Source organism: Amblyomma mixtum, chromosome 2 (assembly GCF_055824585.1).
Source record: "Amblyomma mixtum isolate Tamu chromosome 2, ASM5582458v1, whole genome shotgun sequence".
Lineage (NCBI taxonomy): Eukaryota > Metazoa > Arthropoda > Arachnida > Ixodida > Ixodidae > Amblyomma > Amblyomma mixtum.
This window is the reverse complement of record NC_143013.1, coordinates 60,324,224-60,352,111: the sequence shown is the minus strand read 5'-3', so window position 1 is coordinate 60,352,111 and position 27,888 is coordinate 60,324,224. Positions and strand designations below refer to the sequence as shown.

General features: G+C 47.4%; 2 protein-coding genes across 2 annotated transcripts; one reads left to right on the top strand and one right to left on the bottom strand.

Moving 5' to 3' along the window:
* Positions 1-189: 189 nt before the first annotated feature.
* Positions 190-25,270, top strand: LOC149359469 (RNA-binding protein 4B-like). The gene is made up of 6 exons (XM_089569054.1): positions 190-330; positions 20,219-20,241; positions 21,041-21,241; positions 22,686-22,789; positions 22,898-22,956; positions 25,055-25,270. Exons 2-5 carry the CDS (start codon positions 20,239-20,241, stop codon positions 22,953-22,955), a joined length of 366 nt encoding a protein of 121 aa, XP_089425180.1. The 5' UTR covers positions 190-330; positions 20,219-20,238; the 3' UTR covers position 22,956; positions 25,055-25,270.
* Positions 7,143-9,128, bottom strand: LOC149359470 (endothelin-converting enzyme 1-like). The gene has a single exon (XM_089575288.1). The coding sequence runs from the start codon at positions 9,126-9,128 to the stop codon at positions 7,143-7,145; it is 1,986 nt and encodes a 661-aa protein (XP_089431414.1).
* Positions 25,271-27,888: the final 2,618 nt, after the last annotated feature.

Sequence of the window (27,888 nt, the reverse complement as noted above, 5' to 3'; positions counted from 1 at the left end):
TTTTTTTTCCAACAGATGAAGCACAGCCACCTCCTGACTACGCATGCGCAGTAGCAATATGCTATTTATTTCCGATTCGATCTGTGGCGTTATCCGATGACAGCGTACGTGGAGTGGGAGCGTGGGTGTTCCTGACGCATGTCGCGAAGAGGGAAAGGATGACAGGATGCGAGTAGAGGAGGTTGGATGAGGAGGATCGCACGCAAAACCCGGCCGCATACCCGCGACTGGGCTGTCTTTCTTCGGGCTTTCTGCGCTGCGTCGACCACAGCTTCGCCAACCCTCGTGGCCGGTGCAACGCAGGGCCTCAGCCGTCCGTCCCCGTTCACCGTGAGTTCATCGTACTAGTGGGCAACTGCGTCTTGTAGCTGACGAGGAAGCAGTACGTATGCAAAACGACGTCCTGTTGTCCTCTACTGCGAGTCAGTAAGTTTATACTGGGTCTTCTTTGGTGCTCTCGTAACGTCTGGCTGCAAGCGAGAGTTACTTTAAAGGGATCCTGAGAGCAAACATTAGTTGACCCGTATCTTTGGGGTACCGCGTTCTAATCACAGATACCACTCTCTCAGAAAACGGAGCTGTTATGAGATAATCATCATCGTCATCAGCCTGACTGCGCGCATGCAGGGCAAAGGCACCCATGTCTCTCCAATTAATCCTGTTCGTTGCCAACTGCGCCCACCGTATCCCCGCAAACTTCTTAGTCTCATCCGCCCACCTAACCTTCTGCCGTGCCCGGCTACCCTTACTTTCTCTTGGAATCCACTCCGTTAGCCTTAAGGACCAGCGGTTATCTTGAATGCCTTCGCATTACATGCCCTGCCCAAGCCCATTCCTTCCTCTTGATTTCGTGTAGGATGGCATTAACCCGCGTTTGTTCACTCACGCACTCTGCCCGCTTCCGATCTCTTAACGTTACACCTATCATTGTTCTTTCCATGGCTCGCCGCGTTGTCTTTAAGCTGACCCCTGTTCGTTAGCCTCCACGAAGGAGAGGTGAGTACCGGTAAGATACACCTGTTGTATACTTTTCTCTTGAGGGATACTGGTAAACTACCATTCATAATCTGAGAGAGCATGCCATATGCGCTCCACCCCATTCTTATTTTTCTTTATTACCCTCTCATGATCCGGATCAGCGGCCACTACCTGCCCTAAGTAGACGTATTCCCTTACCACTTCCAGCACCTCGCTACCAATTGTCAATAGCTGTTAAGTTGAAATCCTGGTTGAAGTCAAGAGGAAGAAGTGGGCTTGGGCAGGGCATGTAATGCGAAAACAAGATAACCGCTGGTCCTTAAGGGTAACGGAGTGGATTCCAAGAGAAGGCAAGTGTAGCAGGGTGCGGCAGAAAGTTAGGTGGGCGGATGAGATTAAGAAATTTGCGGGGATACAGTGGCCGTAACTGGCGAAGGGCAGGGTTCATTGGAGAGACGTGGGAGAGGCCTTTGCCCTGCAGTGGGCGTAGTCAAGCTGATGATGATGATGATGACAGGTGGCGCCGTCACCGGCCGGTTTCGCAAGTAAACTCTGCGGGCGGACAATCAGTTCATTTTCGGGTGCTGATCCCAGAGGCTACGCTACACTGCCATTCACTTCAACGCGGTGGCAACCCGTCCTTTTCGGCAAGGACGTCACGAGTTTGAATCGGCCCTGCAGCGGGAAGATTTTTTAATTCAGCTTCCTCATCTACAAATGCGTCTTAATTTGCTGCCGGACAGGCGTAAATATAGCCGGGAATAGCCAGAGTATCTATTTTTACTGAAAACAGTAATTGAATTAATGTATACTCAGTGTCCTTCAACGCTATACTCTGTTACAAATGTTTACAGAAGCGATGCACATGGAGTGCTTCAGTATAGAACCGCCTTGTTGCTGACAGATGCGTTGCAATGCGGAAGGTAACCGCGCATCACGCTTCGCGTGCATTAGGTTAAAGTGGACGATATCTGATTGCCTGCGCAGTGCCCTATACGCACGCAGTTGACTCCGCTGAGAATGGGCTCGAAACATGCGGTTTTTGCGCCGCAACATACCAGGACATGGTGCTGAACGTTCCTGCTCTTCGTCTTTACAAATACGAAGTTCTGCAACATACCCTGCTACTCAAGGGGACGCACAGTAATGACGCATATACGCGTATTTATGGCTAGCGCAGTGTATAAAATTTGTTTGCACAAATGCGGACAGAAATATATGGAGCACGATTCGGCGGTCTCAGTGCGCTGATGGTTTACCTAAGAAAAGTTAGCAGATGCCTGATACTTATGCAAGTAAACAAACTTTTTATTTCCTTTATGGAACACGTGTGAGAGAAGCACTGGAACACCGAGACGTTGTCCGCATTATCGAGTTACAAACAACATACTGCAATTACGTATGGTTATCGCAGGAGTAACATATATTAAGAGGTTGCGCTGATACACAAACTTCCTCAAGAACTCTTGATCGCGTCCGAAAACTCGTTCAGTGATAAAGTCGCGTATTTATGGGTATATTGTCTCCTACTTTCAGTTCTGAAACGGAGAAAAAGTATTTTAGCATGTCAGGGGCGGAATAATCATTGAATGATAACTGCTAGTCGATGGCGCGATTGCAAGCTAATAAAGATCATAGCTGTGAGGCGTCATCACATGAATTGTGGAAATCTACGTGACTACTAAGGGGCGGGCATGTACTGTGCTATCGTGGATTGGAGGACAGGCGAGAACTGGGTGTGGGATTCCTCATCAGTCAGGATACAGCTGACAACATAGAGGAGTTCACTAGTATTAACGAGAGGGTGGCAGCTATCGTAGTTAGGCTTAATAAGAGGTGCAGGCCTACGCGCCTACATCCAGCCATGGTGACCAGATCGTTGATGATTTCTACGAAGACGTTGAATCGGCCATGAACAAAGTAAAATCACAGTACATTGTACTGGCGGGCGACTTCATTTCGAAAGTAGGCAAGAAGAACGCCGGAGATCAGGTTGTAGGCTACTATGGCATAGGCTCCAGGAATCGCAGGAGGGAGTTATTAGTAGAGTACGCAGAGAGAAATAATTTATGTATCATGAATACCTTCTTCCGAAAACGAGAGAACACGAAGTAGACGTGGAAGAGCCCTAATGGTAAGAATAAAAATGAAATAGACTCCATTCTATGCGCTTATACCTGGTATCGTGCAGGATGTGGAGGTCCTCGGAAACGTGCGTTGTAGCGACCACAGGATGGTAAGGTCTCAAAATAGCAGAGACTTGAAAAAGGAACGGAAGAAACCAATAAAGCGGAAGCCCATTAGCGAGTTATCGGTGAGATGGAAAGTAGTGGAATTCAGGATAGCGCTGCTGAACAGATATTCGGCTTTAACTGAGGACGACGACCTTAGTGTTCAAGCAATGAACGATAATCTCGCAGCTATCATTACGGAGTGCGCTGTAGAAGGAGGAAGTAGGATGGTTCGACAGGATACCGTCAAGCTATCTCAGAAGACGAAAGATCTGAATAAGAAACACCATAGTATGAGAGCGTCTAACCCTACAGACAGAATAGAACTGTCTGTGTTATCATTAATAAATAAGCGCAAGGTAGCCAACATAATAAAGTTTGATATGGAAAGAATCGAGCATGCTCTAAAGAACGGAGGTAGCCTAAAGGCGGTGAAGAGGAAACTAGACATAAGCAAAAACCAGATCTATGCATTAAGAGACGAAGAGGGCAATGCCATCACCAATATGGATCAGATAGTTAAAGTAGCCGAAAAGTTCTACACAAGTCTGTACAGTAGCCAATGTAATCAGAACGTTAATGAGAGACAGTAGCGCACAGCAATGGGACGTCTCGCCAGTAACGAATGAGGAAGTAAAGAAAGCTTTAGGAGCAATGCAAACGGGGAAAGCCGCTGGTGAGGGTCAGGTAACAGCAGATCTGTTGAAGGACGCAGGAGTGATTGTGCTAGAAAAACTGGCCAGCTAGTATACGCAATGCCTTACGAACTCCAGCATACCAGAAGCTTGAAATTAAGTACGCTAACGTTATTCTAATTCACAAGAAAGGAGACGTCAAGGACTTGAAAACTTACACACCAATCAGCTTACTGTCCATTGTCTACAAGGTATTTGCTAAGGTAATCGCTAATAGAATCAGAGAGAGAGAGAAAGGTGGTAGAGGAACGGCAGGGAGGTTAACGAGAAGAATGTTCCTATTGGCTACAATGCACTGGGCGAGAGGGATGAAGGAGAAGTAAAAGGATAAGAGGAAGTAGATCAATGCGGTCCGTAGCAAGCGCGACAGGCAATGACACATGCACTGAAAGTCAGAGGCCGCCGCAGCGGTAGCCTGCACAACTTTAGGGCTGCCGAGCGCTTCGACCTGAGTAGAACTCATCGACAGTCCTCCATCACTAACACAAGGCAGCTTTAGACTTCAATCATCCAAATGATCAGGCAGGCTTTTGTAAATGATACTCGACAGTAGATTATATTCGTAGTATAAATCAGGAGGTAGAGAATTGCGTAGAATATAACCAACCCCTGTATATAGCCTTCATTGATTACAAGAAAGCATTTGACTCAGTGGAAACCTCAGCAGTCAGACATAGCGGAATAACGGCGTAGAAGATTCTTATGTGAAAATACAGCAAGATATTTATAACGATGGATAATACCTTAGTAATCTGCGATTCACTGATCTCATTGTCTTGCTAAGTCAATCAGGAGATGAACTGCAAAAAATGAGATAGGCAGAGAGGAACGGTGGGTTTAAACATTAACATGCAGAGAACCAAAGTAATGTTCAACAGTATCGCAAAGGAACAGCAGTTGACATTTGGCAGTGAGTTGCTGGAAGTGGTAAGGGAATACGTCTACTTCGGGCAGGTAGTAGCCGCTGAGCCGGATCCTGAGAGAGAAATAACTAGAAGAATAAGAATGGGATGGAGCGCATATGGCAGGTTCTCTCAGATCATGAATGATAGTTTACGAATAACCCTCAAGAGAAAAGTATACAACAGCTGCATCATACCAGTACTCTCCTATTGGGCAGAAAAGCGGAGGCTTGGTACGAGGGTTCAACTTAACTTAAGGACAATACAGCGAGCTATGGAAAGAAAAATGATAGGTGCAACTTTAAGAGATCGGAAGCGGGCAGAGTGGGCGAGTGAAGAAACGCGGGTTAGTGACATCCTAGTCGAAATCAAGAGGAAGAAGTGGGCTTGGGCAGGGCATTCAAGATAACCGCTGGTCCTTAAGGCTAACGAAGAGGATTCGAAGAGAACGCAAGCGTAGCAGGGGACGGCAGAAAGTTATGTGGGCGGTTGAGATTAAGAAGTTTGTGGGGATACAGTGGCCGCAGCTGGCAAAGGACAGGGTTAATTGGAGAGAAGTGGGAGAGGACTTTGCCCTTCAACGGGCGTAGCCAGGCTGATGATGATGATGACGTGACGACGTGATACACTTGGCATCTAGTCGCCGACCTTTGTCCGAATCGCAACAGTTGGCACACTGCAGAGGACGAGGATGCCGCGGGTTCACGCGATAGACAATTGGCTAAATTTTCAACTCCGAGGAGCACTTGCGACCAGCAAAAGTTATTATTGACTCTGTAGCAACACACACTCCAGGCATCTCGCGCGAACAGAGGTATACAGAAGTAACCCCCCCCTCCTGCATCCTGGAATTCCTTCAAAATTTCTTGGGCGGTAGATGACGGGTCCACTCCACGTACAATGCCTTTAGTGCACTCAAGCTGTTGCGGAATGAAGGCTTTAACAGGAATAAAAGTTAATCTATTACACGTGAGCAGATCTGACACACACTCAATGTTTGCCGACTTGCAAACAATACCACGCCTCTAGAAAGGTCGCCGTTCAAAGATGTTTAGATAGTGATTCATCAGACCTTTGAGTTGTTGCTGGATTGTTTTAGGATTCTTCATTTTCAGTATTACATCACCTAACGGTACCAGCGCCACTGGAATTGCATCGACACCATTCTTTGCAAACGAAATCAGAGGCAAGCTTTCGACCGGCAGGCTGGCGAACCAATAAGCTGCCGATCAGCCACCCGGGGAGGTGAGATACATGCCTACAAACAGCGCGACGGCAGCCTCACATTACCCAAATCTGCGGAGCTACCCTGAAACCTGACCAAAAACCCCCGAACGTGGAACTGCCTCACCAAAAAGAAACGCCCGGCACCACCAGGAAACGAAGCAGGCATGCCAGACAGGGACACGTCACCTTCTTCGTAGGTCAAACATCAGCTTATGCAACAGAACAGTTTCCTTGTTTACGGGAGGGAATTTCATTAACACATCAGTGGAGGACACACCATGGCCTTTAGGTGCTCGTCAGTTATGCAACACAACTGTTTTTAAGGGAGGGAACTTAACTAATACATCAGTAGACGGCACATCATGGCTTTAATGTGCGCGTCACATACGCAGCAGAACAGTTTCTTTGTTTACAGGGAGGGGGCCAACTTCACTAAGAATAACTGAGGGTTGCACTGCAGTCAGCGCATAGCCTGACGCTGCCTAAGAGAACTACTGCTCGCAGGAGCTTGCCCATACATCCTATTACGCACCCACAAATAAGAGCGACCGAAAGTTCTGGCATCTGCGAGAATTCAAGGTCCAGGGGCCGCTACAGTGTAGTGAATCTTTAATTGCCCAGAGTTTTGGTGGTTTACAGCGCGTACACGCAAAAACAGAACTGATGAGATCGCAGTCAGTCACTTGGGGTTCATTAAAAACAAACTTTCGCAGATCTGTCACCCGTCATAATCACCGCGCAGGCATGTAGCTAGGCCTAACTGACATACATTATCCGACCGCTGGAAAAATTCCACCAACTGCAGCTAAACGTTCGCTTGAAATAATTTTGGCCATGCGGTTCCCGGCATAGCACAAATGTCTCTCACGACTTCAGGTAAGTGCAAACCCAGACCCATCAAAGTCGCAAGCTCTCACAAACAAAAATACCAAAATACGTGTAATTGTTACAGTCATTTAGGCGTAAGCACACCTCGAAACGTTACGACAGAGTCAAGTAATAAGGCAGACAAGTAAATGCAATGTGAAGAGGCGGTCGCTCCCGAAGCACATCAAAATGGGCACGACACTACAGTAAACCCCATGTAATGCATCCGTCCGCAGGATACATCAAGTTAAAAAAACGCATTTTTTCGTTGGGTTCATTTTTGTGCCATTGTGGCATCTGAAGGTCTTTTGGAATGCCAGCGAATTACGTACAATCTTGTCACAAGCGTTGTAAGAATCATGGGCTGTCGTTGATGTGCACATCATATAGCATATGGTCATGAAGAATACTTTTTCTTCTGACAAGCCTTCGACAGTAAGAGCTTTGTGGTCGGACTGAATGGCGCGCATCATGGCAGAGTAGGCGACCTCCACTGCTGGCACTTCGGGAAATATGCTTTCAATGCCCTCATCTCTCAGGCAGTTGTCCTTGGCCTCGAAGGTTTTCATCGAACCCTCGGACAGTATGGAAGTGACGGGCTCTCCGTCACTGTCCCAACGAAGTCCCTCCTTGTCCAGTGCATTTAGTATTTCTAAAGCCATCTGGAAACCAAGCCCACCGTAGAACATTGCCCTCGTTCCACTCCGGTAGTACAAAGGCCTGTTTACTATGGCGATTGGTATCTCGATGTTGTTAAGAACGTAGTCGTACTCAAAATCAGCTGGTGGAAGGTTCATCGGCAGTCCCTGTACGGCATGGAACTCGTCTGTTCTGTTGTGTTTCGCCATTGCAAAGCGGGCTTTTATCCAGTAGTCTCCAAACGTTTCTTCCTTGGTTGGATAGCCACTGTACATCTCCTCGAGAGCACCACCGTCGAACCAGTGAGGTGAAGGCCAGATAATTGCCTGCACGGATTTTACCTTGCTTGCGGCGTGCTCCCGGCTCTCCAAGTCCAGCCAGGAACTGCTGTTGAGCATAATCAGCAATGTAGAAATGAGGCTGCTGTAACCCGTGTTCACAACAAGTTCGTCTTGTCGCGTTAGGCGTGACACATAATCGAGCGCAAAGGCGAGCAATTTGAATGTCTCTTCGACGTGGTGGGCACAAAAGATTGGTCTGTACAGGTCCGCTTTCCAGCGATCACCAAATCGCACCACGTGAAGTTGTGGGCTGGAGATGGGAGCATACAGTTGGACGAAAGACCAAGACAACTGGCTGAGAAGCCTTTGGCTGGTGTAATTCGCAAACAGGGCTCCTATTGTAGCGAGGAATCCGGTGTCGCTTGTGATGACTTGGTGGTCCGGAAGCACTGGCGGTGTTAATTCCAGGTGAAGGTTCAACTGTTCCAACCACGCGTCAGAAGAGAGAGGAGCAGTGTAGTTGCCGATAGAGGCGAATGGGATCACGGCGGGAATTTTTTTAAGTGACACGAAAGAGCTCTTCAGGTTTTCTAGAATAGCACCTTCCGCGTCTGCAACGGCTTCGATCGAGGGTTCGTCTAAAGGTTGCGTGGAGTTGGTGCGAAACGCATTGTAGTATCCTTGCCAGTATTCCGTGTATCCGCCTCCGCTCCTGACGTTTTCGTACTGGTTTCGCAGTGCAGTTATGTGATGCCCTGGTTTGATCTGCAGCCGCCATTTTGCCGTGTCCCTCGTGATCGGTACTGTAACCGACATCCATAATGGCAACTGCCACTTGTACGCCATCGCGAGCAACGTTCCTAGGGCGCTGACGTTGTCTGCGGGTTGTTCCGGCCAGCTGAGCCCGATTGCCTTCATAAGACGCCGAAAGTTGTCCAGGTTGGTCACATCCGTGGTTCCGAAGCTCATGCACGATTCGTACATGGCAAGCGCTTTTTCGCCTGCTGGAAGTTTCTTCGTTCCTTCGACGAGCATTGCGCTGAAGCGGATGAATCGAGCGTACAGCAGGGCATCTATGGGCGCCTTCACGTGCTCTCTGTATTCGACCGACTGCGCCCATGCTGAGCAGACGTATGCTGAGAAGTCTTCGCACGGGTCGATGTTCCCGTCCAGTTTGGCAGTGAGCATGTTGAAGTGGGACACGCAGTCCTCCGAGCCACAGTATTCCTTGGGCCTCCTGCTGAACTGAACTTCGGCCGCTAAAGCCATGAGTGCGATGGCGCCAACGGCGATTACGAGAACTACCATGGCCACAGCCACCTTCTTTCTCCATGCGTCGTGTTCGGACGTAAACAGGTACGTCACAGGGGACCTGAGCTGGAATGGAAAGATAGTAAGAACGTTTACTTGGACGCGTGTCTTGAAATACTGCCAAACGAAAACGAAAGCAAAGGAGGAACACTAAACAAATGTTGTTTTTTCTGCCAGAAGAGACGAAATGTCGTTAAATCTTAGTTTTCATTGTGAAATACTTATATTAGCAAAAGAAAAAAGCTCGACGATCGCTGCCTGCCTACTAGCCTTGGCTCCCCTAAAATTTTCTGCACCTGGAAGTTGCGGTATACTGAGGTTACCGTTCATTCATTCATTCATTCATTCATTCATTCATTCATTCATTCATTCATTCATTCATTTATTGTACCCTTAAAGGCCCTTTTCGGGCATTACATAAGGGGGGGGGAACAGTTGAAATACAAAGTAAAGAGAATAACAATGTTAATACAGTAAAATACAACACAATGCAATGCAAGAAGAATAAAAAAAAAAGAACTGGAGTACACTAGGAAATGTTAAAATGCAGTTCTAATCAATACATGGTGGCGGATAGGCTAAAGGAAAAGAGCTGAGAGTTGTTGCACGCCGTGCTTATGCGTCTCGCAGTGCAACATACGTTATGCAGTAACTAGTGGGTGGCAGGCAGCATGATATGCAGCATCACCCTTATACTACAGCTGAGTCCAACAGAAGGCAATTCGAAGCACGGCGCTATCGAGCTATCTGTTTATACAACAATCCTCCGAGCGCAAAAAGAACTCGAATAGAAATAGTGTAGCTAAAAACCAAATCGAGAACGAATCTAATATTTCAGCCATTGTTACCTATACTTGTGAGAATATTTGTACAAACGAGCAGTCGTGCAAAACACTGACGCGCCGATGAAGAGCTTGCAGTACGGCGCTCTAACTCGTGGAGTAAAGCTACAGCTGTTAAATTAAGACATGAAAGTAGTCTCCACTAAAAGGTGCCAAGAAGGAGTCAGTAGATATCGAGAGGTGCGCTTATTCGAATTTTACGAATAGTGAATCGATTATCGTTTAATTCGACTCGCTGAACGAATTAATTAGTGCATGTTCACAACTATTTCACTGCTCAAACCGTTCCCAAGTTTCGAATAGCTTTCGAATAATTACCACCAAGTTAGGCCCGTCGTGGTTTCGTTTGAAGAGTATTTCAAAAACAGTGCTCGCTCCTACACTGCACAGCATTGTGGCGCCATCTCTCCGTGCGGGAATGATGGTTCGGCGCCGCGACGCGGTCCATTTGGGTGGCGGCATTCGTAATGCTCATACATAAGGCTTTCAAGATTGGGCGACGCGACAGAGGTTTAGAGAGAGGTTTAGCAAGCCCTGTCTTCATGCCAGATATCGGAGGCGGTGGCTCAAACTCTTGTCGACTGATATTTGGCGCTAGACTGTTCGCTGTCATTAAAATATAATAAACGGCAATTTTTTTATAAATATGACGATAGCAGCAGAATTAATAAACAGACTTCGTGTTGCGTGTCCCCTAGTGGAAATCATTGTTGCTGCTTTCTTCAGATATATTTTTCATTCCACGACTTACCGCGCCGCCACAAGGGCTTCGCTGTTTAGTTTGAATATTCCTAAGTTCTTACGCATTTTCGCACAAGTATAGCGAATATAATCGCACAAAAATTCGATTCGTATTCGGTGCAGTTTTTGACTGCACTATTCATATTCGATTCGGGTTCGGAAAAGTACTAATTTCACACCCCTAAGAATATTAGCTCTATAATCATAAGATTATACATACAGGAAAATTAGGTTTTGATGTTGATGATGAAGAGAGTAAACTAGAGCTGGACGTCAGGACGCGAGGCGGGCGACAGCTACGTATGAGCCATGGCATTCGTGATCGGACATCAAAGCAGGGTTTGCTAAACATGCTTGAGATCTACCGCGTCCTACATTTTCAAACCATTTCCAACGCCGCCACACGTATTGGCCGCGTCGGGACGCTGGACGCTTCATCCCGCGCATAGAATATGGTACGTGGTGACGGTGTGTATGGACCCTGTATTTCGAACAGACGTCTTCAAAAATACGGTGGGCCATATTCTAACCAGGAAAAATATTCCAAGTTTTTAAAACATATTCGATTCGTTTCGAATAACTTCGACCATACATTTGGTTCGTCCCAGTAGTCGAACAGAAGGATATTAACGCGATGTCATTGAGGAGCACGTTTCTCAGAAAAACCGGCTTTGTCGTCGGCACCATTGGCGTCTTTTACAGTGAGCGGAAACTCCACGAAAAACCCCCAGAGAATCAACCTAGGAGGGAGGTGAGCCGCCTAGGTTACGTAACTTGTGACGTCAGCATAACTTGCCCAACGGATTGTGAGCAAACTCCGCAGCATGGCAGGTGGCAGTTAAATTAACGACTGATCGCGGGAGGTCGCTCGGGAAGAGCAACCTGTAACGCACAAGCACCTGCGGGGACAGCAAACGTCATCGCAGGGCAGTGGCGCATAGCTCAACCGCTGCACCACTGTGCCAAGAGTAGTATGAGAACTCCCAGCTATGAAAGTGGAGAATTCATAAATTTTGCAACAGGCTACACAACGAGTACAACGAGCAAAGAGTGACACAAAGATGGCGCTGAACTTACAACTCTGTTTTATTGGGAAAAAGCACGCATCTTTGTATACAATCCAGGAATCTACGAACATACGCACCGTCAGTCAAAACGTCGCACCTAAACGTGCCTACCACGAATAAAATCACCACAAATCAAAGGTGCGTTCCCAGAGGCATTATCTACTGTGCAGCAGGCTCATTTCCTTAGCTGTTATAGCTATGAAGCACTGACACACACATTTTTCTTTCTAATAATGTGGAATGCATCGGCCAGTTCCCTAGTGCGCATGTCCGTGTGCCCATACAACAACTCTGTATCTGCAAAAAACGGACTGCATTGACACGTGAAGCAGTGCTTGGCTAAATTAGTTTCCATCTTTCCTAATGAGTTAGCATGTTCCATTAGCCTCACATTACCACATCGGCCAGTCTGGCCTATGTAGGTGCGGCCACAGGAAAGAGGCGTTTGATAAACCACACCCTTGCTACACGGAACGTATCCCTTTACATGTTTAAGGTGACATCTGTTCCTCCTGCGTCCTTCGAATATCCTTTGAACGGCCGCGCCTATCTTTTCTAGTTTGTTAGGGGCTGAAAAAAGGACATCCACATCGTGCTTAGCACCCACTCTCTTTGGCCTATGCAATAGGGCGTGCACATATGGCATGACAACCACTTGCTTGCGTTCTTTTGACGCCCTTCGCCGTTCCTAGCCATTCTCCGATGACTTCAACGTGCGGGTAACTTTGTCTGCGCTCGACACAAGAACAGAGTCGGGATAGCCCGATTCTTTGCACCTCTTAGCTTGTGTTGCCAGGCTACTTCCTATTTGGTGAGGACAGGACCTCTTAACTGCCATGGTTAAACAGCTTTTTACTATCCCTGTTTTTACCAGCTTGGAGTGAAATGACTTATAGTTCAATAGTGGCTATTCGCTTCTAGGGGAATACTGCCAGCAAATATTGGTCGCGTGAACTGTCAGTTTTAAATCAAGGAACTGGAAGATGCCTTCCTGTGGGACTTCATGGGTGAATTTCAATCCCGCACCATTTCTTGTAAAGACGTCAAGGACCCTTGTCACATCTTCACCTTTGAGGGACTCGGCAATCACTAGAAAATCGTCTACATATCGGAAGATTATGAAACCATTTCCGACGAGATCACCCTCTATTTTCTTATCAACTTGGCTTAAGAAAATATTGCTGAGGACAGGGGCTACCCGTGACCCTATGCACACTCCGGACTTTTGCATGAAAACTTTATCGTCCCACACGACATAAATACTGTTGAGGTAAAACGAAAGCAATTCTAAAAAAGACGCAGTTGTGATCCCGCAGTTATTTTGGAACTGGCATTCATCGTTGTCACCCTCAATACATATTCTTATATATTTCATGAGTTGGCTACGCGGGAGTGAATAATACATATCAACCACATCTACACTGAAACAAGGGAGTGGTGCAGGTCGGTTATCCAAGAAGAACTTAGTCACAACTTCCGAGTTCTGTATCTGGAAAGGGTCTGTTATCATTAAGGAGGACAAATGTGTTGATAGGAAAGAAGACAACGAATTACCATGAGTTGTGCTCTGAAACGATAGCTATGAATGGTGTGGCTGACAATAAAATTTCCAGCACTGAGACCTCAGCTTTTTTCACCCTCTTAACCAAGCCTTCAAGGCTGAACCTTTGTAATAATTCTTCAGCCTTCGGCTTACACCTCGTCGGGTCCCTTCTAACTCTCTTGAAATTCGTTAGCATGGCGCCATTAGCCTTACTAGCGAATTTGTTTTCAGATAATACGACAAAGAACCCTTCTTTAACAGACTTCACAACGCGCAAGCGATTGTCACACAGGTAGTTGACTATGGAGCGAAGCTGATTGCGCTGCTCTCTAGTCCGGCCACTACTAGCAACAGCATCAACATAGTAAAAAGTTGTTTAACCATGGCAGTTAAGAGGTCCTGTCCTCACCAAATGGGAAGTACCCTGGCAACAAAAGTTAAGAGGTGCAAAGAATCAGGCTATCCCGACTCTGTTCTTGTGTCGAGCGCAGACAAAGTTACCCGCACGTTGAAGTCATCGGAGCATGGCTTGGAGCGGCGAAGTGCGTCAAAAGAACGCAAGCAAGTGGTTGTCATGCCATATGTGCACGCCCTATTGCATAGGCCAAAGAGAGTGGGTGCTAAGCACGATGTGGATGTCCTTTTTTCAGCCCCTAACAAACTAGAAAAGATAGGCGCGGCCGTTCAAAGGATATTCGAAGGACGCAGGAGGAACAGATGTCACCTTAAACATGTAAAGAGATACGTTCCGTGTAGCAAGGGTGTGGTTTATCAAACACCTCTTTCCTGTGGCCGCACCTACATAGGCCAGACTGGCCGATGTGTTAATGTGAGGCCAATGGAACATGCTAATTCATTAGGAAAGATGGAAACTAATTTAGCCAAGCACTGCTTCGCGTGTCAATGCAGTCCGTTTTTTGCAGATACAGAGGTGTTGTATCGGCACACGGACATGCGCACTAGGGAACTGGCTGAGGCATTCCACATTATTAGAAAGAAACATGTGTGTGTCAGTGCTTCATCTGTAGCTATAACAGCTAAGGGAATGAGCCTGCTGCACAGTAGATAATGCCTCGGGGAACGCACCTTTGATTTGTGGTGATTTTGTCCGTGGTAGGCACGTTTAGGTGCGACGTTTTTACTGACGGTGCGTATGTTCGTAGATTCCTGGATTGTATAAAAAAGATGCGTGTTTTTTTCCAATAAAACAGAGTTGTAAGTTCAGCGCCATCTTTGTGCCACTCTTTGCTCATTGTCCTCGTAGTGTAGCGCTGTTGCAAAAGTTATGAATCGGTACCAACTTGCCCAGACTTCCATTATTCTGCACGTGGGGAATGAACAGTTCTGCGTATATGGACATTGTTACGTTACCTTAAGGCGGAGCTTAAGTGCCCCCCAGATTTCTGGACTCGCTATTCAAAATATTCGAATATTCGCACACCCCTAACCTTTGGCCACACCAGTTGCAATACTCCGATTGGCAGCCTGACTCTTCCGTATGGCCATCGCACACAGGCAAGCCGGAGGCGGCGCCGGCAAGCAGCGGCAATTAAAAACTGCCGCCGTTTGTCGTCATTGTAGAGTTATAGCATAGCGCGATCAGCTACCGTGATCCGCTGGCGCGTGGCTCCACTGCGCATGGGCATACCTCCCTCAGGGCGCCAGATGACGCTTGGTGCAGGCTAGCTGCGGGGTGCCTCGATATAACGGCGGCGCTGGCATCGTGGCACCCACCCGTGACACGTCGGGACCAACCAGCGCTTGCGCACTGACGCTGCGCGGAGGCGGGTCACATTAGCCGACCGCGGCTCGCGCTATGCTATAACTTTTTTAATATCTGAAGTGGTGAAATATATTGCTTGCTTTATCTTGTAATTTACTTGTCAGAAGACCACATCTGGGCATTGCCGCTGCATTAATTGCCGTGATTTAGTTGCCGGGCACCAGCACGGCTATCAACCATACCGCAGTTTATCGTACAGAGTTTATTTTACTGCGGACAGGCAGCGCGACGATCTGAAAACCTTCCAGTTTTGCTGAATCGGACCGCTGCATTTTAACGCATGGACACAACGAGGTGCCTCGACAGTCTGGTAAATTAGTCTAGTGTTAGAGCTAAAGCTACGGAGTACTTCTTCCGGCGCAAGAGGTGCCGCCCTCGGGATCTACGTATCTCTCAGTAACCTGCTAGCGTCCGATTAGTATGACACCAAGTGGGCTTCGGCCGCGTGGGTCTTGGTGTGGGTACTCCGATGGGGTGGAAAGCGGTAATGTGGAGCACCTATCGATGTTACCTTTTGTCTAACGTAAGGGCGGTACTATAGGTATTATGCTGCTTACTATCCTCAGTGGACTATGCGCGAAATTAATAATCACTTGCTCGTACAAACAGTTCGGCCAGGCCAAGTGTTCGCCAATATACTTTTCACGAGCAGAAATGAAAATTGCACTTTTTTTTCTGTTGCGAAGGAACGCTGCTGAAAGACATATTTGGCTTTCTTTTTTTTTTACAATAGAGCGTTTGTAAGCACGCAATCGGAAGCGTTTATATCGGCACATTTCAATGATAACGAGTTCTAACAGCTGAATACCGGTACGCGATGTTACCAGCGAGGTAGCATAAAACACTCCTGCGTGTTTTAGTCGTCAGAAAATTTTCTATTGTGCGGGCATACTTGGCATACCGCAGCTTTTGAGTCTGCTACGATGGCGCCTTCGAGGTAAGGATCCAAGACCGCTGCATGGGCGGCTCACTCACTATTGTCGCAGCCTCTGTGATCGCTTTTGTCGCCGGGGAGAGATCGGCTAAGGCAGAAGTTTTGACCGTGGCTCTTCCGTCCGTCCCGGGGTCCGCGCCGCCGCGGCCGCCGCGGCCGCCAGTCGATTCCAGCCGCTGCTGCTGTCCGCTGCCTTGTACGGGGCCTCCTTGCGGTTCTGGCTTCGAACCGGCAGAACACTTGTCTTTTGCCGAAGCCGCCCCGGTGACAGTCGCTGCTGGGATCGTGTCCTGCGTCTTTTGGGTTTGTCCCGGCGAACCCGCTATCTCCTCGCGGACTTTGGCACCGTCAGCTCCGGGACTGGTAGTGGTCAACAGGGGGCTGGTGGGATCCGCTCCTTGCTCGCTCTTGCCGACGCTATTAGCTGCCTCCGAATCCGTCTTGCTCGGGCGCTTCCTGAGGTCATTGTCTTTCTTGTTGGCCCGTTTCTCACCTCTCGGCTTCTTAGCCATGTCCGCTGGCCCTCAGCAAGAAATGAGAGGGCAATGAGTCCCGCTGAAGATGGCAACCGGAGTTCCCTTCAGGCAGCGAGGCGTCGTTCTTGCGTACAGAATCACAGAGCGTGCGGCGCATGCGAGAATCTTCTTCTTCTCTGATCTGAACGCGCGGCCACGCTCTGTGGGTAATGCCGATGATGCCTGGTGAGAATAAAAGCTCGGGCATAGCAAAGGAGGCCCGGGAGGCCCGACTAACCGGCCCCTATCCGAGGACTAGCTCATGCTGGGGGACAAGACGCGGCGAATGGCCCACGACCTCCTGGACTAATTGGACAACGTCCGCCTTGGGCGAACACTCTTGCATGCTTATTTGGGCAAAAAACTTTATTACTACTACTATAAGCAAACAAAAAATGAGAAAGAGTGACGAAATATGGTACAGTCGAAACGCAATATATCGATCTCTTAGGAGATCACGAAACAGCTGGATATATCAATAATTAGATATATAAAAATAGCGATAAACAAGCATGCCTGTAGCCTAGAAGCAAAAACAAACTTCCACTGACCGCAGAGAGGCGCGTCCATCAGCGACGTGCCACCCGCAGGCTTGCTGGCAGCGTACAAATCGCCATGCGTTGGTATAGGCCTAACCTTCTTAGGAAAGAAGCCGCTGCGGACGATTCTTTGGAACTAGCCACTGCCTGTGATAAGGAGCCTAATCCTTTTTTCAGTACACTACAAATCGAATAATCACTAATGAAAGTTAAGGCATAGTTGACTGCCCCAACGTATCCTGCAGCGAAGCAAACCAGACGAGAGCCGCCGCTGTAGATTTTAGTTAGGTTGGCTTCACCGCACGAACGCAATGTGGCGCGGAAAATTTGTGCAAGAGATCGAAGGCCACCCTCAAGCGCACGCCACCTTCACCTTGCCACACGGTTTCACAGCTCTAGCGCTGCCACCAAGAGCCCAGGGCTCCGCACTGTCATACGCTGAAGAAAAAGAAAAGGAGAAAAATTCGCAGTAGGCGCGCTTTGTCGGCTCAGTTGGACTAATCCGGGTAGTAAGAAGAAGACGAATAAGTTATGTGCATAGCACTAACACACACTCTATGCCATTGCATAAATCTTCCGTGCCGTCCGCCGGTTCATTTTACACTGAGAGAGCGGGAGCACCGCCTGCACTGGCAGCCGCCGAAACCAGAAGGCCTGTCATGGCGGCATGATCATGTGGCCACGTAGGCGGCACCTATGAAGGAAAGAAAGAATTGAGGAGAGTGTGTTAACGCGACAGCGTTTAAGGCCCTGCTGTCCAGGAAATCCGTTGTCGCTGTCGGCATTGTGAGCGAAAAATAACGAGCATTGCTCTGGGAGGTGATGTCCATAGAGCATCCTAGGAGGCAGGTTGGCTACCTACGTCACGTGGCCCTGCAGCGTCATCCCAACCTGGCCATTGAATAGTGAGTAAACTGCCCACCATGGCAGGTGGCAGTTAAATCAATCATTAGCCGATCAAGAAGAGCAGGCATTTCGTTTCAGTAACCTAAACCAATCATGTCCTAAGAAAAGTTGACTCTCTGACCCCTGTTCGTGAGGATGATTAGCAAATATTTAAACAGAATGCGGCAAACTTTTTTCATGCAATCGAGAACTCCTTGTGTTTACATCTATAAAGCTGCCCGTTCAATTCGTCGTATATACGCTACCAGGCATACCTTTGAACCGTGCAAAACTGGGAAACATATCAAGAAAATATAAAAGCGACCCAGGTTCCCCTGATGGCAGCACCTGCCATCGCAGGGCAGTGGCACATTCCTTAACCGTTGCGCCATTGAGCCTGGAGTGGTATGAGGGCTCCCAGGGACATATGAGTGTGGAGTTTATAATGACGTCCAATTCCGCATATATGGGCTCATTAACGCTGTAGCGTAATACCCTTATGGCGGAGCTAATGTGTCCCCTTCAAGTTTTTTTTTAATTGATTTTCTTTGCACGTGCAATCTCTCAAATGGTTGTAGTACATCGCAGAGGCTCCCATGGCCAGAGGCCTCCCTTGGCGCCAGCAACAAGACTGACGACACAGTGCTTTCCTTGAACCTTCTTCTTGGAAAATATGGGGACAACGACCACAAAGTTTCTCATATGTGGGGGAAGGCATAAGCCTTAATTGTGCCTGTGACTGAACAAAACCCAGCACATGGATTTGAGAACAAAGGTATCATTTCAGGTATATACTAACAGGCGCATATGTTTAACCGGCCTTACGAGGGTGATAGGGTTGGGGTTTGAGCATTTAACAGGGTTTAATGCTTCGTTATACGAGGGTCGTTTGATAAGTGTGGTAAAAATACAAGAGATGGCGCTACAGTTGTGTTTTCTTCTAGGTGGCGAGTGAGAAGCACATTTCATATGACGTCAGAACACGTTTAGGCTTGTGCCGGCAATTAGTAAGCTTTCGACAGCCATTGGCGTAGACCTGTGTGGTGATTGATTCCCGCCAAAATGGGAAATTTCGAATTTCGAGCAGTGATCAAACATTTTAATTTAAAACAGTGGACGGCTGCTCAAATTAAAGCCGACTTGAGCGAAGTTCATGGACACTCTGCACCATCACTAAAGACAATTCACTACTGGATAAATGAATTCAAACATGGCCGAACTTCGACGCAAGATGAAGCACGTCCTGGGCATCCAGTGCAGGTCACCACGCCAGAAATGGTATCGAAAATTCATGGAATTGTCATAAAAGACCGCCGAGTGAAAGTACCCGAGATAGCTGAAATTGTAGGCATCTCAGCAGAGAGTGTTCCCAATATTCTTCATGACAAATTGGAGATGAAGAAGGTCTGTGTACGTTGGGTGCCGCGATTGCTGACGATCGACCAAAGGCGCATCAGGACAGACATCTCGAAGGCGTGTTTATCGGCGCTTGATCACAATCCTCAGGACTTTTGGCCAAGGTTTGTGACAACTAAGGAGACGTGGGGGCATCATCACACTGCAGAGTCTAAACAGCAGTCACAGCAATGGACTGGGCCTGATGAAGGTGCGCCAAAAAAGGCAAAGACTGTTTGTTCAGCCGGAAAGGTGACGGCGACCGTCTCTTGGGATTCACGTGGAGTAATCTTTGTAGACCACTTGCAAAACAGCAAAACTATAACAGGACCATATTATGCGACAGTCCTAGACAACTGAAAAAAGAATTGCGCACTAAATTACCTGGGTTAGCACGGAAAAAAGTCCTTTCACCAAGACGATGCTCCACCCCACATATCCCTTGTTGCAATGGCCACATTGCACGAGTTACGCTTCGAGGTTATACCTCATCCACCATATTCTCCGGATTTGGCCCCATGCGACTTTTTCCTTTTCCCAAACCTAAAGAATTGGCTGGGTGGAAAGAAATTTTCTTCAGGTGATAAGTTGTCTCAGTCGTGAATGACTACTTCAAGGGCATCGCACCGTTCTTTTTTTTTCTGAGGCAATGAAAAAATTGGAGCAGCCCTGGAAAAAGTGCGTGGAATTGGAAGGGGAGTATGCTGAAAAATAAAATATTGTTTTCAGCAAACCTGCTATCTTTAACTTCGTTTCACCACACTTATCAAACGACCCTCGTATAGCAGCCACAATCGCACAGTGGGCCTTTATAGCTAATAATGTTTTCTTTCTTTTTTTCAGGCACTGCTGAAGTAAACGCAATGGTGAGTTGCGATCTTTATCGTGTTGGTCTTGCTTTATCATTCGTCGAGATACCCTTTTCTTTATATGGTCGACACGACTCGAGACCTTTGTGAGTTCGGATCCCGCGGAGGCCGCAAGTTTGGATCCCACCGGTGGCATGTGGTTGTTTTTCTTCTGCTTTCTAATCAATTATCTTTAAGCGATGAAATAATTACGCTATTAATATTCCATTCATCAACGCAACAAAAAAAAATGGCTGTGATTTAGCTCTGGCTAAACCTGGAGGATTGCGAAAGACACATCTGCTCGTAGCCATATATGGTTACGTAAGCTATGTTGCCCACAGTATCGCCGTTTCGCGTGATTCTGCACGACCATACTGCGCATGCGCGTGGAGCAAGTGTCGTCACTACGCACAGCTAGCGTGCCGGCGCCCCCGGCACGCTAGCTGTGCGCCGCTACAGCGCATCGGAGAGGAGAGAGAGAGAGGCGATGGAGAGCGCGCGGCAGCAGCGGCGGCCCCTGCCCGCTGGCTATGCGCCGCTACTGCGCATGAGTAACTGGCGAGCGCGGCGGCGGCACCTCTGAACCACCTGCGCAGCGACGGCGGTAGCGCGCCAGTTGTGTGCCGAGTGACGTCACTGCTCCTCACGCATGCGCAGTATGGCCTTTCCTCGGCTCCGCGAAATGACTCGGGGACTAGCTTAGTGTTGCTTTTGCAACAAAAAATTCCCATATGCTCCTTGGTTTCGGTGACTGTTGGCGTGCTTCATGTATGTCGTACCGATAACCTCTTTTCCTCTTCCTCGTCTGTTCCAGGGCAAGCTGTTCGTCGGAAATCTGCCTCCGGACTGCGACAGGGACTCGCTTATAAAGCTGTTCTCCAAGTACGGCACAGTGGAGGAGTGCGACATCATCAAAAACCACGCCTTCGTGCACATGAGTACCGTCGACGAAGCAGCCGCCGCCCTTGTCGGTCTGAAATACGCCACATTCATGGACCGCATAATAAGGGTTACGGTGAGCGAACCGCACCTTCGCAGCATACTCTGGGACATGAAGCGTTTTAGAGCGAAAGATCTATCACTATTGGTGCCTCCCAAGGTCAGTCTTGACGCGCGTTTGACCTTGACTCCCCGGAGCGCAGGCTAACCACGTGACCCGCCAAGCAGAGGCGCACCTTGCGCGACACAGGCAGAAGGAAAAGCAGGGTCGCACAGCTGGCTGCTAAGCTAGGCAAGATGCCACTGGGAACCGTGGCCTACACTGATGCCGCGGTAGGCACGCTAGGAGACACCGTCTCCGTAGCCGTCGGAACCACAGGCAGAACGTTAGGCGTTGTAAGACACCTTGACTTAAAACCCGTTGTGGCGGAGGAGGTTGCAATAGCGATCGCTCTAACTCAGCCAGGTACTAAATACGTAGTAAGCGACTGCAAAGCCGCAATTACAAATTACAGCAAGGGACACATCCACGAAATGGCGGCTAAATATCTAAAAGACTTCACCCCAGCCCACAATATTATAATCATCTGGACCCCAGCCCACTCAGGTCTGGTTGGAAACGAGGCCGCCCACAGGCTCGCCCGCTCCTCTTTACCCCGGGAAGCCGTGGACAACACCTCATACGAATTCAGCACTAAAGAGGAAATCAGCACCTTTAATTGCATCACAAACAATCAGAAAAAGAGCAAAATGATCTATCCTCCCCCGTATAGATCGCTTAGCTCGGCTGAGGCCTATGACTGGGGAAGACCCCAAGCTAGAAACTTCGCATCCCCGCTTTGGAGGAGCTGGACAGGAGGTGACACGAGGGAGGATGTGGAGGTGTGCGAGTTCTGCGGGCATACCACTACACCCGAACACATACTATGGAGATGCCCCAGTGCCCCAGGATATGGCAGAATTAATAATGCAGAGGAATGGGAGACCATACTCAGAAGTGGCCACCTTAGCATACAACGATACGCGACTCGCCTGGTAGCAGAAGCTGCGCGACTATATCGTTGCTAGTCTTCCAGATGCGACGCTGCCCCTCCCCGGACGCCTGCGTGCGGACCCGGAGGGGCACAGGTCTTCTGGCGGAAATAGTTTCTTCACCATGACCTCACCGCCTTGCGCGCGCTCGCCGGCTCCGCCGCTGTGATACCACGTGATTAGGAGAGGGCAGGCAGGAAGAGGCATAGCTGCGCTTCACCATTGTCATACAATACCACGTAACTAGGAGAGGGTGTAACAGTTGCTACGTCGGCGATTTCTCCTTCAGTTTCGCGATGGATGAGGCGCGCGCCGAATTGAGCTCGCTGTTATAGCTCGCCGAGAAGGTGTATTGCAGAGCGAGCTAAACGAGCCGCTGAAACCGAGGAGCAAAGAGGAGCCAGACTTGCGAAGTAATCGGAATAGAGCTTTCGCTCTCCATAACTAGGTTCAATAAAGTTAAACCTAACCAATTTTTTTTTTCGCAGGTGTCTAAAAGCAAGCTGCGACGGGCTCCAGGCATGGGAACGCAAGGCCGTTGCTTCCGCTGTGGTGCCCTCGGTCACTGGTACAAGGACTGCCCAGAGGCTAAGTATGGACGCAAGCAGTCTGAGCTCCCATTTGCTTTGATTACTTAACCATTCGGCTGCTTGTTAAGTCATGTTACTTTTCCAAGCGTTCAATGCATTTCTTTCACCAGGTTTTCCCGTCACTTCCGCGGTTTGCACCGTTTTCGTGGCCTGGCTGGATGCAGATAAGGCAAGTTGCTGGAAGGGAAGAGTTAAAAGCAGGGTATCATCATCATCATCATCGTCATATGTATTTCAATGTGCGGTACATTTCATACATGAGGTTATTAGTATTACAGGAGCAGGGGGGGGGGGGGGTAGTTGCTGTGGCTGAACGCGCAGGCATGGCCGTGATGTCCATTCCAGGAGCTCTGGAATGAAATACCTCGGTGGAAAATTAAGTTATGCACTCATCCAAGCCAGTCATTCCAGGTCCCTAGACGTGGCATAGGACATGGGTGGCGTGGCGAGGCACATGTTTTTCAGTGATCGGTGTGACACATTTGTCTAATTTTAGGGTCATTTTCATCGACAGATTAAATAGGCTGGAATGTTGGCTTGGTTAAATAGCTGTGATTCTAGATGGTTAGTAAACATGTCGCATTTTAGACGTTTTCAACGCAGTATACAAGCAACTTGTAGGGAGATACTTTTCCTCTCGTCTAAACGATTATGGTGTCCTTACAAGCACGGTAAAACATGAAATCCCTTGAGTGAACTAGTGCAGAAGTCTGCTGTTTAGCAATTAAAAACACGAGTTCATTTGTTGTAACTAACTAGTGCTTCACGATATTGCTTATGGAATATTTATAGCGTTATCGATATTTGTCTGAGTAATCGGGATTCAGGACAGGGTTAATTTGAGTGACATGAGAGAGGTCTTTGCCCTGCAGCGGGCGCAGTCAAGCTGATGATGATGAATCGGGATTCAGAAGTCTATTTTTTTCCCACGCACAATTTTTTTTACAGCAGTGTTGCTGGCGGATTGACTCGTGTATGACAAAACAACTTTACCTTATTTGTTGGATGGCAATCTGTATTCTTCGAGAGGATTTAAAGTGGTACTATAAATAGAATTTCGTCGAACCATCGCCCACTTGAAGGTCCCTAGACCATACGCATTGCTTTTTCCAGCGAAAAGCGTCTTCATTATGGCCGTATGCATAATCCCGCCCTTCCAATGAATGAACGAGCAATTCTAAGGATCTGTATTAAAAAAATAAATGTAGGTGAATGTCCTGTGGCACTCGTCCGCTTGTCTCCGATCATGTTACTTTGTTTCAGCTAACTGTACGGGCAGTTATGTAAGCCAGCGCACTCCACCTCAAGCCAACATGACAATATCATAAGCAAAATATATTAAGGAGTATAGACGCCTAATATTGGTGGCATGTTTTCTTGTTTGCAGTGATGCGTATGACATTACCATATATGGATCCCCGCGTGGTATGCACCTGCGACCGTTGAATAATTTATAATCGAATTTCCTCTCATGCTTCTCGGTTTCGGTTTGAACAGCTCTATGACGTCAAGGTTGCATTTAGGTCATATGAGGCACGCGAAAACTGCAGTATAATTTAATATAATATAATATAAAACTCGAATGACAACGAATGAAGAAGCATAGATTATATTGAATTTTTTTTTCAAGTTTCACGTTACCTCTACGGAACTTTGACGTCACAAAACTATTTAAACCGAAACGGCACGACAGAATAATTCGATTATAAATTATGCATCTATCGTAGGCAAATACCAGGTGCCGATCCATTTATAGTATGTCTTACACATCACTGCAATGAAGTAAACTTGCCGGCAAAATTAGTTGCGTATACTCCTTTAAGTCACACAAGCAGTTCACGACAGCGCCATTGTCGGCAGGGGTTTTCTTGATTGCTGCGTTTCATAGACCAATGAAAACCTGAAGTCCCTAATTATGCCTTATACAGCTTAACGAGGGAAGTACACCCTCATCCGGAAATAACTTCGTTGCCCGTCGAGTATGATTCACCCCTCAATGCGCCCTCATAGGCACTCATGTATTTGCTGCTGTTATTTTTATCATATTTGCGGATCTATGTACAGGATATCTGCTTCTTACGAAGTTACTGATGTTCCCTCTTCCTGCCCCAGATCTGTCGAACTCTCCGATGATTCTTCAGAAACAAGTCCAATTATTTTATAGTTTAAACACAGGCTGTTATAGCGTTCTTGCCTCACGAAAACACCACATGAAAACTCATTATTTTGTGTGCCATGCACTAATGGATGTGTGTGTATTGTTCCAGGCCCAAGGAATTGCGGATACATGTGCTGAAAGGTGGCGCTGTAACGTCGAAATGGGTCAAGTTTTCAATTCCCTCTGGAAATTTGTAACAGAACAACCCTTTTCTACTCTACAAAGCGCACCACCTCGCTACTGCTTCAACACTCTCCTTTGCTCCTGCAAGAAGTCATGCTACAGTTTATCCCTGCATACGTAATAAAACATGCAATGCAGCTGCCCAACGCCTCTCGGCTGACTTAATTATTACATGAGCATCCATTATCGCGCACCGAATTGTGCGGATACTGATGGGACTTAATTTCTAGCATTAGTTTCGATGGAAGACAATAGACGGTTCTCATTTGTGAAGCTCAGTTCGTTTCAAAGCTGAACAAAGTTCGAACCGTTCGTTCAAAGATGCTCGCCGTCCGCACGCAATGCTTTATCTGCTGTTCCACGTGCCCACCAGCGTCGGAGCTCTGAACTCGGTTTGACCTTTGAACTTTTGCCCGATTTCGCCAGTGCACCTGGCGTTCAAGTTCGTGGACCAGGACACGTGTACTGGCGCGAACTGTCTTAATTAAATAGAGTACGGTAGTTCACACATCAGAACCAATTTCTGGTTCCATCTACACAAAAACAATGTCGTCTGTACAAAAACAACTTACAAAAACAAAGTGTATATCTGGTGTATCGATTCTGTATCAGATATGCTGAAACGTTGCGATCTGGAGCTGTTAGAAACGCGACGAGAAAAACAACGACTGAAATTGTTTTTTTCAGGTAACTAGGAATCAAACCAAAGTCAACAACGAAACGTATATTCACCCTCCTCTAAAACGCAGCACGCGTTTGAACCACAATGCCACAATACAGTCTTATCATGTACGCCTAGATGGCTTCCAAAACTTTTTGTTCCTTTTTGTATTGACTTGTAAAATGGCCTTCCGGACTGCGCTGTAACAACACAGAATGTCAAAGAGTTTGGGAGTTTTTTTATTTAGAATTGTACTATAGGCAACGAGAGAAGTAATAATTTATTGTATCTCTAATATTGCTTTCATATTTTTTTTTAATCGTTGCTGTTTCTGTCTTGATGCTTTGACCATGTTTTGGAATGCTGTATTGTCGGTATCTAAAATACTTTTTTTTTTTCACAATTCCCCTCCTGTAATGGTTCTGAAGTGAGGGCTAGAGTATTCCTAAATAATTAAATTAGCCGAGTCGCTTCAGCTGCAGAAATAGAGATCGATTTCCTGCACAGCCAACTATTTCGCGCATGGCAACTTTTGATTTCAGCTTTGAGTACGGTATACTTGAAGCCATTTCTTCTATATATCTCGTAAAATTTTGCTATGATTTTTAGTAAAAATCAGTAACATGTTTTCTAAAATCCGGGACTGTGCCCGTCTCCGTGCGCCTACGTCGCTAATTTTAATGTTTTGTACGTTACAATTCAAGCTTTGCAGTAAAGTTTTATTATCTTAGTTTTATTAAATTTATTTTAGAAAACTTACAGTGCATAAATTCCGCATGCTTCAGATAATCTGCGAAATGCTACTAGCGGCACTTACCCTCAGCAATGCATTACGAGCCTTGCCTTCCCTGGAACATCGCATGTCATATACTTCGTCTGTCCTCGAAAAGGGAATGCCCATTTTCTTTTTTTTTTCTGCCCTCCGCACAACGGCAGAGAAGTGGGTGAGTCACAGTCGCCACCCAGCGCGATAGGGGGAGTCGGACAGCGGAGAATTTTAGGGTGTCTTGCTGTCCGCTCGCCTCGGCTGGCCATCGAAGCACCCTGGAGGATTTCGAGAAACGGGAAAGGTCAAACCCCTCCAGAAGCGCGTACGAAAGGTCGCATCCCATTGTGCACGTTCTTGCGGCGAGGCGGGCGCACGCGGGCGGCGACGAGCCATCACAATCCGCGTCGCGTGGCTTTTGTCCCACCTCGTCGACAGCTTGAGCTGCAGACACGAATGACCGCTTATTAGCATGAGTCAACCTCAGCTCACATGACACACGAGAGGCGTGCGTTGTACGACAGCTGGTCTCTCCGTCTACTGTGATGACAGTTTGTGAGGGACGGCGCCGAATAGATGGGCCTTTAAGATTGCTTTTCCTCGAACCTGGGTTTGCCTGAGGTTGAAACAAGTGGCACCCGTGGGAAAGCGAGTGTTCGCGAAGCTCACGCGGGAGGAAAGAGGGTACTCAGATTAGTACTGGAGAGCGTACATACTCGTATAGTGTTGGTCTAGATGACTTATCTTCTTTTCCCAATCATTGATTTGCTGTGTTTTCCTTTCCCAATAGTTGATTGGTTATGTTTTCTTTTTTCCCCCATAATTTATTGGGTGGATGTTTGTGAATTTACCTAAATGGTTGTCTCAAGCAAGGGCGGGGACATAGGGTTTAAAACCAGCAGTTTCGGTGGAGACCTAGGGCTGGTTTCGTCAGGTAAAACTACGAGTGAGTCAAATGTAAATAAGTTTTCTCCTTGCTTGTATCTTTCTTTGTTTTATCAGTTGTTAATAAAAAGTTAACCTCTCCAGAAATGTCCTCGAGCAACGTGATTGAGCAATATCGAATCTAAAGAACAAGCATCCTTTAGCCATCAGAGGGAAAATCAACTAGAATGGAAAACACCCGGTTGCTTCGGATTCATGCAATCTCTACATTGCTGGTCAGTTAATATTTGCCAGTTACATATTGGTCAATTAACATTGGTGGGGGGTTGAGACCCCTGTGACTTTAAGCACTGCACAAACTGCATGCGCAGCCTCGTTATTTTGTTAGAGAACTTCGCTTATTACCGATTCGCCACTTTCACTGTATGTATAAGCTTGTCCTCATGAT

Bases quoted from the DNA above. Each gene is read 5' to 3' on its own strand.
- LOC149359470 (XM_089575288.1), bottom strand. From the start codon at position 9,128: ATGGTAGTTCTCGTAATCGCCGTTGGCGCCATCGCACTCATGGCTTTA.
- LOC149359469 (XM_089569054.1), top strand. The intron at 21,242-22,685 runs GTGAGCGAACCG...TTTTTTTCGCAG, and splicing joins ACCGCATAATAAGGGTTACG to GTGTCTAAAAGCAAGCTGCG. The intron at 22,790-22,897 runs GTATGGACGCAA...TTCTTTCACCAG, and splicing joins AAGGACTGCCCAGAGGCTAA to GTTTTCCCGTCACTTCCGCG.